General features: G+C 34.7%; 1 protein-coding gene across 1 annotated transcript in view; it reads right to left on the bottom strand.

Moving 5' to 3' along the window:
* The window catches only part of LOC123662260 (tubulin polyglutamylase TTLL5), a 45,400-nt gene that overhangs the window by 10,525 nt on the left and 19,151 nt on the right, over positions 1-15,724 (bottom strand). The window contains exons 3-6 of the mRNA XM_045597126.1: positions 2,136-2,731; positions 1,683-1,822; positions 1,263-1,480; positions 248-461 (exon numbers count right to left, since the gene is read on the bottom strand). Of these exons, the coding sequence (XP_045453082.1) occupies positions 248-461; positions 1,263-1,480; positions 1,683-1,822; positions 2,136-2,731 (1,168 nt within the window). The remainder of the gene's footprint in view (positions 1-247; positions 462-1,262; positions 1,481-1,682; positions 1,823-2,135; positions 2,732-15,724) is intronic.

Genomic DNA, 15,724 nt, shown 5'->3' with positions numbered 1-15,724 from the left:
GCACGCCTAATGGTAAGCGAATACCGTAGCTTATAGATCCCTGCAACACTACAAGCATCACAAGCGCTTTGCCGACCCTACCCCCAATTCCCCCAGGAGCTCTGGTCACCTCACTCGCCACAGGAACACAACACTGCTTGAAAGCAGTATTATTTAGCTGTGATCTTCTGTAAGGTCGAGTTACTTCCCCGTTTGGGCTCGAAATTTCCTGCTTTGCCCCACCTCAATAAACAAAGACATTACATACCGTATTCACTATGTATATACCCCGACCTCGGCTGGAAGCTGCCGGCTTGACTATCCAAGGACCCTTCGTCCTATAATGCGTCGTACAGAGCTCTTTATATTCAATTGGCATCAAGAAAGTAGTAGGTATAAAGTCGAAGTGTTTCAAGCCACGAAAGTACTGCATTTTTTCAATATTCTTGAACAGTTTATCTTTGCGCGTCAGTTCGTAGGACCTGCGAAAGATGGGTGTCTGAAAAATAAGTACTGAAATGATATTAACTGATTTGTTGTAAGTTAATAAAGTTTTGCTGTCAATATTTTCGACGAGAGTACGATCTTTTTGACGTAGAAGTTATCTATGAGGGTAGCCTTCACTATGTAAACGTATGTGAATAATCAGTACGTAATACTTAGGAATTTGAAACAAAAAATGATTAAGAATTTTTTTGAGTTTAATTTTTCTCGAATTATCGAAAAAAACTTTCTAAATTAGGCGTTATTTTGGCCTCTTTTAGGTGTAATTTTTAAACTTGTATATATTTTTACAGCGAAAATGGTTGACCTTTTCGGTTGAGATAGCGACTTGAATTTACTCAATGGTATAAGAAGGTCCGACCAAAGCAATATCCATATCGAGGAATTTGAGTGAACTTGATCTAAGCCGTGTGCTTCTAACAATTTCTTCACCAGGTTTAATCTAACCCAGATTCAAATTATCTTCGAATTTTGACAGAGTATTTTTATCAGCCACAACTTTGAGTTTCATTGTTATTAAAACTAAAATAGAGAATGACACTTCGCCTTAACCAGATAACCAATTCCTTCAAAAGTGTCTGAATTTTAGGTCTAGCAAGACAAAAAAATAAAAAACGGTTCACGATACATAATCTATAAAGACTATCATCTTAGCGGCAATATCCTAACACGATGTAATAATACAGCCCTGATGCTGAATTTCAGGCCTCATAAAATTCTTGTAATTAAGAAACATTGTGTCTAGGGAGCATTCAAACTGTTATCTTGGTATAACATACCTAGGGAAATGGTTAACCCGTTGATAAGGCGTGAGTGATCGCAGTACATCGGGCTTGGGATGTAATCCTGCCCACATCAAGTTGAAATCCTTCGAATCTTGCGAGGTTTCTGTGAGACCATGAGCTTGGAGGAGTCGGTGCAAAAGCTTAGTCTCGGTATTGACCAACTTATACGTTATCTTCAGCACGCGAGCTGGCATGTGACAACTATCTAATACCTTAATGTGAAAAGTTAAATTATTATGATAATTACTAGGAAAATTACATTTCGGCGGGTAGTTTCATTAGAATTTAAATTAATAACTTCGAGGTTAATGTTACAGGAAGTTATATCGAATTGTAACGTAATATGATTTAAATTTTGTGTAGGTAGTTTAATATTGGAAGAACTATTATACTTTTATATGTAATGAGGTTTACCTTAACGCTATCTACATCTTTAACTAGCATTTGTTCAGAGTCGTCGCTCTCGTAAGTCGGAGACAAAGTCCTTTGCATGTGTGTGTTCTTCCGTTTATACTTGCCTTTACTCTTTTTTCCTTTTTTTTCTTCTTTAGTGTCTGGAAACGAGAGATTATAAAAGGATTTACTTCATGCTTTTTACTGTAGTTTAAAAATGGTATTGTAAAGTTAGTTATTTTTGAAATAATACTTCTTGACACACGCTTGACTTGGCGAGTAAGCTGGTGAATGCGTGACGAGATCGGGCGAGGTGAACGGAGCGAGAGAGAGGTGCGAGCACACATTTTCTTTCTCTCTTTCTCTCATAGCCAGTTACGTTTCGTATTTTTAAGACAGTGCAGGGCTATTGTGCAGGCCTATAGCTAAAGAAGATTTATTTTAGTCGTGTGGTCTAAAGGTCTCCTTGTTTACCTTTAATTGGCGGTGGTTCCTCTGGAGGCTTAATATTGGCGGTGGTGTTTTCTATATTGAGATTCTTCTTAAGCGTTATCTTACTCAGATCGTTCAGGACGTCATCGATATCTCTCTTGTGTTCCGCAGGCTCGTGTCCCTGCTCCTCCACCGACTCCGCTTCAGGCATCTCGGCTTCACTAACGTGCCTAACAACATAAGCTTGCCCTGTATACTTATTGCTATTCCCAAACGTCTCCATTACGTCATGCATAATATTTTTTGGTCTCACACTGAAAGAGTGCGGCTCGGCTACCAATCTCTTCGCCATGTTCTTTGCCTTGTTTAACAATATGGTGGTCCCTGTATTGTTTCCGACTGTTTTCGTCGTTGACTCCATTGAGGGTGTTCTCGATGCGAGAACGCAGGATCTGAATATAAGTACGGCGCCCTTGGATCCGATCGGTCCCCCCGACACCCAATCAGATAGCGAGCCCTGGTTTTCTTTCTCTTTCGCATCATTTGTTTCGTCGTCATTTTTTCTCATGCTGTCTCTGTCTTGCTTCGTTTGAAGGCCCGATGTAGACGGAATTGTTGTTTCTGATGATACATGTGGACTGAAAATAATGTTTTTTAATTAATATTTCATTCAAAACGAACGATATATTCTAATCTGTGATTGGAATGTGAATGGTGTAACGCAGAAAGTCTCTTATATCATTCATTGAAGATGTGAGAACAATGTTTTGATTTTTTTTTCATGTGGAAATATCACAAAATGTTTTTCATGCTATGTTATTATAAAAACGTAGGATTAAATATTTCAAGCAAACTTAAGCCGACAAGCGCAACGGAAATAATCGATATTAATAAATTATTCTCTTACAGCGATATATTGAAAGCTTGTTCTGCGTATATTTAAACAACCGTTCTCTCAGTAACTGTTTCATGCATTTTAGTAAAGAACGATTTTGATCAACTATATCTATTAAATAGCAAAATATGTAGAACAATTATAAAAAAGCAAGCGTCATTCGAACAATTATTTACAGCGATGTAAACCTTGGATATATCGATTTGAATGACAATCGCTTGTTCCATATATGAGTAACGTTTTTAATTTAATTATTGCGTACTTATGTTATTGCATATTGCAAGTTTTTTCAATGGTAATAATGTTAATGAAGTGAACCGATACGGCGAATGAGGTTGTGTTATGTTTGAATTAATAGTTTCATTTTAGTATTACAAAAAAGTGATAATTTAATCTATACTAACTACTAATATTATAATATGAGATAAAAAAAATAGCAGGAAAAACATGGACTAGAAGAGCACTTAATAGAACAGAGTGGAAGGAAATGGAGGGGGCCTTTGCCAAAAGGCAGACAGCCGTGCTGTCGATGTCGACGACTTAGCAGTCGTCAAATTAAGTTAAACTTTATTGGAAACTGTATACGTCTGAATAAAGGCTTATATTATTATTATTATTATTACTAATATTATAAAGCTGAAGAGTTTGTTTGTTTGTTTGAACGCGCTAATCTCAGGAATTACTGATCTGATTTAAAACATTCTTTCAGTGTTAGATAGCCCATTTATCGAGCAAGGCTATATATAGGCTATATATCATGACGATCTAAGACCAATAGAAGCGGAGCACCAATGAAGAATGTTTCAAAATCGTTATTATTTTTTACCTTTGAGAGCTTCCAAAGTTAGCCCAAAGAAACTGTTCCACGCGGATGAAGTCGTGGGCAGAAGCTAGTACATTATATATTTATTGTTTTATTGTCATGTCAGTGATTCAAATCTCATATTACTACCTTATTTTACTGTTGATAATGTAACATTGGCTATATAGGTATGAGTAGAATTTACTTTAAATACAAGTTTTTGGAATCGTTTTTTTCGGATGTAAAGATACATACATCTCATACATCTTAAGAATAAGTTAACACAAATTGTTTTTTATAAGTACGATAAAGTTATTTTAAGATTTACTTATAAAAAATATTAACTTATTATATGTTATATTTTTTATTTATTAAGGGCTATGGAGCTAGGTTATATTCTGTACAACGAAAATAATTGATACAACAAAAGTTATTATTCATAATGAGTTTATGTGTTTCGTTCAGTATTGTCACTTTTAGTGTGGGAAAGCTGGCACATGAATTTATAAATAGAAAAACGACCTTTCTCTACCCCCTTGAGAGCAATAATTATGAAAAAGTTTTATATTACCTACCCTATATTTTAGTATAAACTTGTACACCCTTAAAAGAAGAAAATCCCCGAAAGGAAATACATAAGTAAATAAAATAACGTTATACCTATATATAATACACATACTCAAATTCTTTATTTACAGCCATACAGTCGCAAAAATAAAGGATGTTAATTTATATAGTATTCAATATTTTCATTAAAACAGCAATGTGTATAGAATTATATATTTTTAAACATAAACTTAAGACTTATCAATGGCATATTCTGGCTCAGTCCCTGTGGCCTTACAATCATTACTTAAAGGGCCAATTGTACCGGTTGTTGATAGAATCACATAATTATCTAACATGTCGTATCCAATTAGTAGGTAGTAAATATTTATTGGTAGAAGTCTGGGATAATATGTTCTTTTTCTATTGCCCAATCTAACTCTACTGTCATATATTTCCACTTGAAACTTGCGGAACCGAGCCTATTTTATCTCTTGATAAAATCTCTGACAGCCTATCTAGTCTAAATTCATCTAAGACTCCTAGGAAAACTATGTCTAGACTTATAATTAAAACATAACACAATAAATCAAGACTATTACATCACGCGAGCATGTGGTCACCACCATGCGACCGCTGAATGGACGATTGTGTACGTATACGGTGTCGCTCGATGAATTCCATAACTGTATGGTGCGACCTTATTGTCGGTGTAATTGTAACCTTTAGCTAGTAATACTGTGAATATATAACGCGAAACATATGTGTTTGTATTTGAAAACTGACGCTTTTGCCATAGTAGTAACATGCACATTAATAGGTATGAAAAATAGATGTTGGCCGATTCTCAGACTTACCCGATATGCACTCAAAATTTGACAAAAATCGGTCTCGCCGTTTCGGAGGAGTATGTTAACTAAAATTGTGACACGAGAATTTTATATAGGGCACGGCAGGATATATTCTGTTCTAAATTTGAAGAAGGCCGAATAAGGAAGTTTTTTTTTTACGTGGGGGGAAAATCCGTCATGGATACCCTCCAGCGCGGGGGCGCCAGAGGGTTATGTCAGACTCCTACTGACTAAAAACCACCACGTGTGAGCAGTCGTCCGCCTGGGTGGGGCGAGATGGGGTCGCGCTAGCATTCGCCACACATTCGCACACGCATTGGATTTTCGAGAGTTTCCCTCGATTTCTCTGGGATCCCATCATGAGATCCTGATTTCCTTATCATGGTACCAAACTAGGGATATCTCCTTTCTAACAAAAAAGAATTATCAAAATCGGTTCATAAACGACAGAGTTATCCCCGAACATACATAAATTAAAAAAAAAATACATACGGTCGAATAGAGTAACTTATATATACGGTCGAATTGAGATTTAGCCTCCTCCTTTTTTTGAAGTCGGTTAAAATATTCTTTTTTCAATTTTAACATGGGTGTATTTTATTTTTTAAATTATATCCTGGTTCTATTAAGGCCTGCTACGTATTTAATTAGGAACTATTTGAAACAAAACAAATATTCATTTTTTTTCATGTTTTAGATTTAAGTCAGGCGTCATAAAGCCAAAAATATGTTAATTTCACGAAGTACCGTTCTCTTAGTTTTAATTATTAAACAAAGCAATAAAGTTCTATGTATAGCGTCGTACACTCATACGACTTTTTACTCAGGGTTGTCAACTTATTTTAACTTTTTTTTTTTTTTGTGTGTATTTTATATTTTAAGCGTTTATTACACGTTAAGTACATATTAATCCTTATTATCTTATAAATTCAAAATCGTTCGGAAATCTGAGAACCTTTAATTGTAGAATTTCATAACCTTCTTACACAGCTTCTACATTTTCTTACTTTTAAAATTCAGCTTTTGTACGTCCTAAGCTTGCTTATTTATACAATTCAATAACATTTTATGTAAAAAAGCACTAATAAATAAAGAGTTAAATATTTTTTATATTTATATAAACTCAATAAAATTAATTAAAATTTATGTATTTTGTAAAAAATCTTGGCAAAGCAAACCCTACCCGAAGCAGTCATTTCGTTTGCAGTGCGCGCGCGATGATTCACGCGACGATCTCTTCTTATATATGGCTGTGTAAAATTTAATTTCAGCTCACGAATACAATATCATTTTAAAATTATCTTCAGAGAGTACGTGCTTTACCATCACTATTTCTAAGGTCTGTTATCAGGTGGATATATATAATTATGATAACAACCGGGACCAAAAGATTTACATACCCCTCGACGCACATTGGAGAGACCCACAAGGACATCCCCCTAGACTGGAAATAAATATTTGTACAATTATCCACTCCGTCTATAAATCGAATGGAATTTGGTTATCCAATGGCATCCATTAATTTGGCGAAATTTGTGTCTAAACGACGGGCCAGGCCACGGAATATATCGAAAGATAATTTTGAATTAAATTAATTTTCTATGATACTAATTACGATACTGTAGTATAGTGATGAGATCAGTTGAAACATTATTTGTTAATTAAACCGGACCATGACAAAGCGTCGTGTATAAAAACAAAAGTAAATACGATGAGATTTAAACACTTTTAATTTACGTAACGTAGAGTACGTTTGCTATCGATCATGTAACATTTCTGTAAATATTTTTATGTGAAATAACAGACATTACATTTTGGGAGTGTGTGAGGAACAGGGTGTGAAGTTCCTAATCCGCCATTGAAAAGGGAGGATCCTCCGATCAGACGGGTTTTGTGTCTGGTGGGCTACTGCCCCGACGGTTGTTGACGGGTTCTTGTATATATTTTAAATTTCGAATAACTTTGATATCGCGATGGGTACGTCAGTTTTCTCTAGTTTGTATGTCGCGAGATAGATGCCGCCACAATATTACGTTGACTATAACATAACAGATAACTTAAATTCCGTATTCGTCTACGTCTTTCGTCTGCACTACTCATCTAGCATCCTTGACACGACAAGTATCAAATACACAATGAATGCTTTGCGGTGCGACAACTGCAGCTTTTATTTTTTGTATATCTATTTGGTCTAAACATCGAACGTACTGCGAATTTTTAATGAGCTATCCTTCTTTCTAATTGCATTACGCATCGTTAAACTGTGTCCATATGTGTCCGTGTTCATGTCTTTGTCGTCTCTGTTGACTGTGTAATATATACAGCGGCCGTAGTCTATACATCTTTATAAATAAATAAAATTGGAGTGTCTGTTTGTAATATTAAAATAACAGCTTTTTACTATATGCATATGAATGTATACACGGTATACATACTAAAATAACATTATTTGTCTGTCTGTTGGTTCCGGCTAATCTCTGAAATGGTTTGACTGATTTTGACGGTACTTTCACTGACAGATAGCTGATGTAATAAGGTGTAACTATGGGTATTTTTATTTTAGAAATTTATTTATTTTACAACTCTGCGAACATAATAATTTTATTTTTGTTAATTTCTACGCGGGCGAAGTCGCGGTCACGGCTAGTTACCAAATATTTTATTAAAACCTCAATAATCTACTGAATATTATTTCAAATTAACAATTAACAACGGACGAATGAATATTCGTAATAACTTAAGACTTCATAATAATCTGCTTTTTAGAAAATTGAACCAAAAAAATAATAGACATTTAGATGGCTCAAATAAAACTATAGAAAACTTTCTACATTACAAAATCACAGTTACTCCTACTTCTAATATTTAATCGCACGAAGCTTATTAACTAAATTAAGCTTGTACTAATTAGTGTTACGTATCAAATGAAACGAGTTCTTGATTTATTTTAATTAAGAGACAGATCATAAATAATTAAAAGTATTGACAGTTGAAGATACATTATCCGATAGATAATTGCATCCGGCTTTAAAAAACAAGTACGTGGGTTGACGTGAATCGATAAGAGACAGCTACGAGTTCAAATCAGTGCTGGCACTGCTGAGCTTTTACGACGTGTTTTAGGATTGTCAAGTCACGCGTGACGTTTCTTAGCTACTTTTTAATCCCCTATATTTTCTTTAAAAACCAAATAAATATTTTTTGTAAAATTAAGCATAGTGATAGTATAGACAGTTATACATTAGAATTACATGGGATTTGTTTTTTTTTGTTTGCTGGTTTAGAAATTGCGCGTTCAAATAGGTACATGTGATATCTCATAATAGAAGTGATATTCTTCGTGGTGATATTCTTCGTGGTGATCATTTGTGATTTTATTCCAATCTCACGTGGTTAATGGACAACCATTTTTTTATGTCACTAGGTCGGCAAACAAGCTTACGGCTCACCTGATGGTAAGCGATTACCGTAGCTTATAGACGCCTGCAACACCAGAAGCATCGCAAGCGCGTTGCCGACCAAATCCCCAAACCCCCCTCCGGGAGCTCTGGTCACCTTACTCACCAACAGGAACACAATACTGCTTGAAAACAGTATTATTTTGCTGTGATCTTCTGTAAGGTCGAGGTACTACCCCAGTCGGGCTGCTTCATATTTTGAGCAGGAAATTCCTGCTGTGCCCTACCTCAGTTGAACCCTTTGGCGGATTGGTAAAAACAATTAGTAGTAATAACAAATGTTTACTTATTTAGCCCGTACAGATATTTGTCAAAATCGTTGTGTTTCCTACCGGGATCTGTTGAGTTTTAATTTTTAATATCTTTTGTACTAGAAGCCATTCATCCAAATTAATGATCTTGGATTGTTTTACGTGTATTAACAGTAACCTTTTACTTATTACGTAACTACTAAGCTTGCCAAATTTAAACATATAAGATTTTACTAATGAATTCATCATGCACAGCATTGACGATGCACAATCTAGGCATGTTTTCAAGTGAATGATCTCAGATTTACTATAGTTATTAGATAGTTTTTTGTACCATCAAATTAATAATAATTAATTCCTAAGGGTTTTTACATGTAATCAAGTGGAGGTTTCTGCAACACGGTACTGCTGTGTGGCTACGGCACTAAAGAATTTAGCCACCCCCTCTCTTCCCGTGGGTGTCGTAAGAGGCGACTAAGGGATAACAAGGTTCCACAACCACCTTGGAACTTAAGAAGCCGACCGATGGCGGGATAACCATCCAACTGCTGGCTTTGAAATAGACAGGCCGAAGACGGGCAGCAGCGTCTTCGGTGCGACAAAGCCAGTACTGCGGTCACCAACCCGCCTGCCCAGCGTGGTGACTATGGGCAAAACACATGAGTTCACGTTATTTTTGGCGTAAACTTGTGGAGGCCTATGTCCAGCAGTGGACTGTATAGGCTGTAATGATAATGATAATGATATTATTATTATTACACCCTGATCATTTTAAATATGATTAGATAATAATACTTTAACATATAATTAAAAATATCTTGATGTGAGTATATAACGGATAAAGTAACGGTTATTAAACAGCACGAACAAGTAAGCTAAATTAATTTGCAGTTATATAAAAAAAGCAAATCTAGATACGTTAAGCGGTTTTTAAAATTAACGTTAAATTACATTTAAGCGCAGTAAATACGCTTTTATATCGCTTTGATTTACACATTTTTATTTAAAATTTAATTATATATTATAACTGTACCTTCTACGCGCTATCATTACGCAGATAATATTAAAAAAATAACTTACCCTACATAAAAAAGATAATAGCATAGATATAGCATCATAGATAATAATTATAATGAAATTAAAAAAAAAATAAGTAGATTGCCTTTTTTAATTTTTAATATTGGTATGTAAAAAATATTCGCCTAAATAAAATGTTAATGTACTCATATTTCAATCACATAGCCTAATAATACAATTATATACCTACTAATAAAATAAACTACTAAACTAACTGAGGAAATATCCTGCTCAATCTGGAGCAGCCCGACCGGGGAAGTACCTTACAGAAAATCACCGCTAAATAATACTGTTTTCGAGCAGTGTTGTGTTCCTGAGGCGAGTAAGGTAATCACTTAAAATCAAGTGAGCCTTACGCGTGTTTTCCGAACTAGCAGTCATCATCATCTTCCTGCCCTTATCCCAATTATGAAGGGTCGGCACAACATGTTTTCCTCTTCCATTCCTCTCTATTATTCGTCACTTCAGCGCTCACTCCTTTCTTTCTCATATCCTCTTTCACACAATCCATCCATCACTTTTTCGGTCTGCCGATCGCTCTTCGTCCTTCGACATTCATCCCTAACATTCTTTTACTAACATAGCGTTCATCCCTCCTCATTACATGCCCATACCACGCTAACCTATTGCTCCTCATTTTCTCTGTCACGGGTGCTACTTTCAAACTTCCCCTTATATACTCATTTCTAGTCCGATCTTTCCTCGTTTTCCGAACTAGCTGTAGACAAAAAAAAAAAAAACGGTTTGATTTTCATCCCGGTTTCTAAGGGAACCGTACTGAATTCCGGAATAAAGTTTCCGGTATCCAAGTTATTTTTTAGAATCAATTATAGAATATTTTATTTGATATCAAGATTTATCGGATTTTTTTAAATTATGTTGCGTTAAAAGTCGTATTTGCAAACCCACAGTAGAGCAGCTTAGTGTATTAGGCGTCGATCTTATCCTACATTGAGAAAGAGGCCTATTCAAAAAAATCAATCTAATCAAAAAATTTCGTATAGCAGAGAATCTTTCACAAAAGGGACAAAAATAGAAGAACGGAAAAGTTTGAACTGAAATGCTAAAAGAATGTGCATATGTTAAAATCAAGATTCTAATAAATATAATCAAAGCACTATTGACAACTTAGACCCACTAGACACCGTTTAGTGTATTAGCAATTATATGCTTATTACACAAATCTTAATGCTGTTCCGTTGAAAATTCGCAGAGTTCTGTCAACAGAACGATATTGCCGTGGTCATTGATAGATAATTAGTATAATATGCAGATGTATGTACTTACGTGCACGAGAGATATTACAAACAAACAACAGGAAATATTATAAATAGTTTTTTTGTTGTTGAAAATGTTGCTCAAAATTGGACGAGACTTGTATTGTGGTATTATACAAGGAATTAGGAATATATTTCATCTTAATACAAGAAATTGCGTGTCTAATTCTACCATTTATATAAAAATTAGACAAAAGATTGTTTCTTATGAGTTTCATTGCGCCTGACTCGGAGAGGACTATGTCATCCTTTGGCGATATCAAAGTTTAAATGCCGAAAATTTTACATGACTGCTAATCCAGCCCAACTAAACGTATTTTTAGCGTATTGCCTTTATGTACTTTTTTATGTATATATCTTAATTCCAGACAGATCATTTTTAGCTCATCTTCAAAATCATGACATCATATATCTTAATACATTGCATATTAATACTGGCCATACGCATTACGTGTAATGGATTCGTTTGAAATTAAATGAATAATGATTCATACTTTACCGTTGCAGCCACGAACCCAATTTTCGAACCCTGCAATTAATCCGACTGCAAATTATTCGACTTGTCCTAAGTAAGGCTGATAGATTTTTTTTTGGTATCACAGGGGAACCCATTTACGGGTGATATCCAGGATGCCCGGGTAGGCATTCCTAGACCGTATGTCGGCTTCAGCACTGGGGGAAAGGCTGATAGATAATTCATTTCGCAGTAAGTCTCTATTTACCCAGGGTACGTTTATATCGGGCTCTCACTAACTACAACCTTTGGGGTGTTAATTCATCACGCCTGAGGCAAAACCACAGGGAAGCTATTGCACTTCCGCAAAGCATTCAACCCAGTTTCATTTAACTGATCCTTAAATAATTACATACTCGGAAATAACAATACGATTGCAATTGTAAAGACTAGGAATTTTCAAAAGTATTTAATACAGGTTCGATTCAGAAACATGCACGATGCAGCAATTTTCACGAAATGCTATCTTCCACTGCCGAGTATGATTTTTAAAAACAAAATTTTAAACAAGCACTCGAAAACAGTAGTTATAGCAAAGATAAAATTGTAATACTTCGCGCCTTTTAGTGTAATTACAAATCCGTCGTATCTCATCGTGTTATATGACTACTTAAAGTCACGTTCCGTCGCGTTTTGTCGCTCACCTAGGTCAACGGGCTAAAACAGAGCAAATTATGTAAAGCGTAAACTAATATGCGTATATTCTAATGTAGGCACGTGCCAAGTTTATAGCCTGTAGCCCGGTTCTTATATTTTAGCGACTCGTTAGCAAAACGGCTAGTTTCGTTTTAGACATTGATATAATTGAATTTGAAAGATCCTCCCCCCACCCTTATAGCGACTGACTGACCCGGTCATTTTTCGGAATATCACGACTTCGTTCGTTTCGTTTTCGACATTACTGTGTGGCTACGGTAGTAAATAATATAGCCTCCTCTTCTCTTCCCGTGGGTATCGTAAGAGGCGACTAAGGGATACCACAGTTCCACTACCACCTTGGAACTTAAAAAGCCGACCGATGGCGGGATAACCATCGAACTGCTGGCTTTCAAATACGCACCGCGGTCACCAACCCGCCTGCCCAGCGTGGTGACTATGGGCAAAACACAGAGTTTACGCTATTTTATGGCACGAACCTGTGGAGACCTATGTCCAGCAGTGGACTGTAATAGGCTGAAGTGATGATGATGATGATAAAAATAAAAGACAGATGGATTAATTATTATTATAGTGTAAGTTCAGCGAAATTTTCTGTTAACGAACGCGTTAATCCGCTAAATACGTGTGCTACATTCTATACACGAGTACATTTACGAAGCTGACCATATGTTTTATATGAAGCTAACCTGATTCCGTTATCAATCAGGTTAAAATGTTTTAAACAATTTTGCAACCTTCGGTGTTCGTCTTAATTATATGTTTTGAATGCAATTTACAACACAGCTTAATGGTTGAGTAAATATTGCTTTTAACGTTTGTTTTGTGTTACGTTATCGATGTAAATATGACCATCGCACATTACCATTGATTATTTCAAACGATAATCGTGTCCATGGAAGAATGTACGCGACTAGACGACCCGCGTTTTTTCATTTGTATTGTCATTGACTATGTTCAGCATATGACATTACTAATAAATATTTTATTTTCTAACGTAAAAAATTATTACTATATCGAATCGTAAATTAAACTTCTGGACTTATAAAGTAAACTAAAATAACTTGTAAATGGTCCTCATCTAGATAAATAATAATTGGCGGTTCCTAAAACAATTTTCTTGAGAAAAAAATGTGTGTGTGCGATTCACACACGGCAGAAGTAAAACTTCTGAAAAGTCGTGGGAAGGTAGGTCGTTGTAATTTGTTTTATCGACGATGACCATGGTTTCGGAAAAAAGGTCGTAGGCGCCATGCAAAATTCGTCGCTTACGCGTTTTTAACGGTAATGTATTCTATCCCATTCTCTCCTATACATTTATGTGTTTCTTTCTTTACAGTGACGCATTTTCGTTTCATCGACTTTCAAATCACACCGATTCTAAAAAAGTTTCACTTCAATAATAATAGTTGTTTTCAGGTGTTAATCATAATAACCAGGACAGAAGGTTTTACTGTTTAAGACAAGTTTCAGTTTTGATGGCAGAGGCTAGAGCCACAAGTATAAGCACAACTATAGAAAAAGTTATTTATATAAAATACCCAAACGTCGTCACCATTGGAACAGAATGCTCATAAACAAATTTAGGCTATAAAAAATGACTACAGATTTATTAATTTCAACCGATTAGTTACGGTTTAAATTATTACTCTCTGAAAATGATCGCTTCAATTACGAGCGATTTGTTGCGTCCTAATTATTATCGCGTATATACTGAGAAGATGAACTAATGTTCACTGGTGGAACGATTACCATGATAGTAGCTGAAAGGTTTCTGGGTTGAATTTAAATTGGAACCGTCATGAGTACCAAATATAGTTTATGTTTAAGTTAATTTTTTTTCTTCGGGAAACGTAAATACCGTAAAGATTGATACAGTTGAGGATATATGAGGAAAGTATTCTGCTCCAGTGGATTACATGTATTAATTCATATATGGAACAGTGCACCGATCTATAAGAGTAATGGAATGAAAATTCCGTGTAACAGTTCGAAGTTATAAAATTTTTAAGTCAAAAATTATTAAATAAGCTTAACTATAAATATAATATATATTGTATAATATTTATTGTCATAAACACTTAGCATTAATTTGAAGTCGAAGGGTATTGATAAAGACGTTCAAAAAGTTTCATCAACAATTTTAATAACAGGACATAATGTTGAAACCTTTTTTGAATTGACTGCTGTCCTTATTATTCATTATGATTACATATGCTGTCCTTATTATTAATTTTAATAAATTCTATCACAAATGACTACGCTAATTTTTCGTAGAAATAGTCTTTTATCGCAAATTCCTTCTTCTACGTGACATTAGCCAAATAATCAATACTATTTATTCGATTCATTCGAATTGTTTCTGATCCCTCCTAAATATCGGGATAAAAATTGCCTGTGTGTTATTCTAAATCTTCAGTTATCTACGTCCCAAGTTTCATTACCAGTCAGTTTAGTAATTTCTGCGTGAAAGAGTAATAAATATCCATCCATCCATCTATCCTGACAAAAATCATCTCGTTTATAATATTAAAAGGATTTGTGACATTGTTTATTAATAGAAACTTTTTGATATTTGATACGTGAGCTCATTAAATTATATTCGTCGAGAGCGGATGTCAAAAGAAATTATAAATTTGTTTGAACCTTGACCACCTTGTGGGTAGATTTCGTAAATTTACAAACATGTCAATTTTTATCTTAGGTGCATTACAAAATTATTGAGTAGATACTAAAGATTGATAGTTCCACCAGTCAAAACAAGGTGCAGGGTTAAGCCTGCTTTTTTTCTAAATATATTACGTATTAATACATAAAATCATTTAGATAAAATATATAATAGTTTTATACTAGCTTTTGTATTTTTAATAGAATAAGAAAGGTGCATTACAGTAGAAAAAAAATGTTATTTCGACGTCTATTAACCGAATATTACGAGATACATTGCATTTTTGCACTTTTGGCATGGAACTCAAAAAATCCGACTCACAGTTGGCGATTTTTATTTTATTTTAAGCCAGTTAATTAATTATTAACCTATCCTATTTTTTCTAAAGACATACTGATAGAAATTATGACAAATACACTGATAAGAATTTGAAGATATTCAGGAATAATTAGAGATTAACTAGGGAGGTCCGTTATTGTCTCAACATAATGTAGCAACTGAACTTGTACTATTTCTTCTATTTCACTGATATTTTGTAAATATATATACCTTAAAAATGGTATATAGTACTCACTTAATCGAAAGGCAGTGCTTCTCATGTAGTCCCATTTAAATTTAATTGAGATCTAACAAGT

The sequence above is a fragment of the Melitaea cinxia genome, chromosome 18, assembly GCF_905220565.1.
Source record: "Melitaea cinxia chromosome 18, ilMelCinx1.1, whole genome shotgun sequence".
Lineage (NCBI taxonomy): Eukaryota > Metazoa > Arthropoda > Insecta > Lepidoptera > Nymphalidae > Melitaea > Melitaea cinxia.
This window is presented reverse-complemented; position numbering and strand designations above follow the sequence as displayed.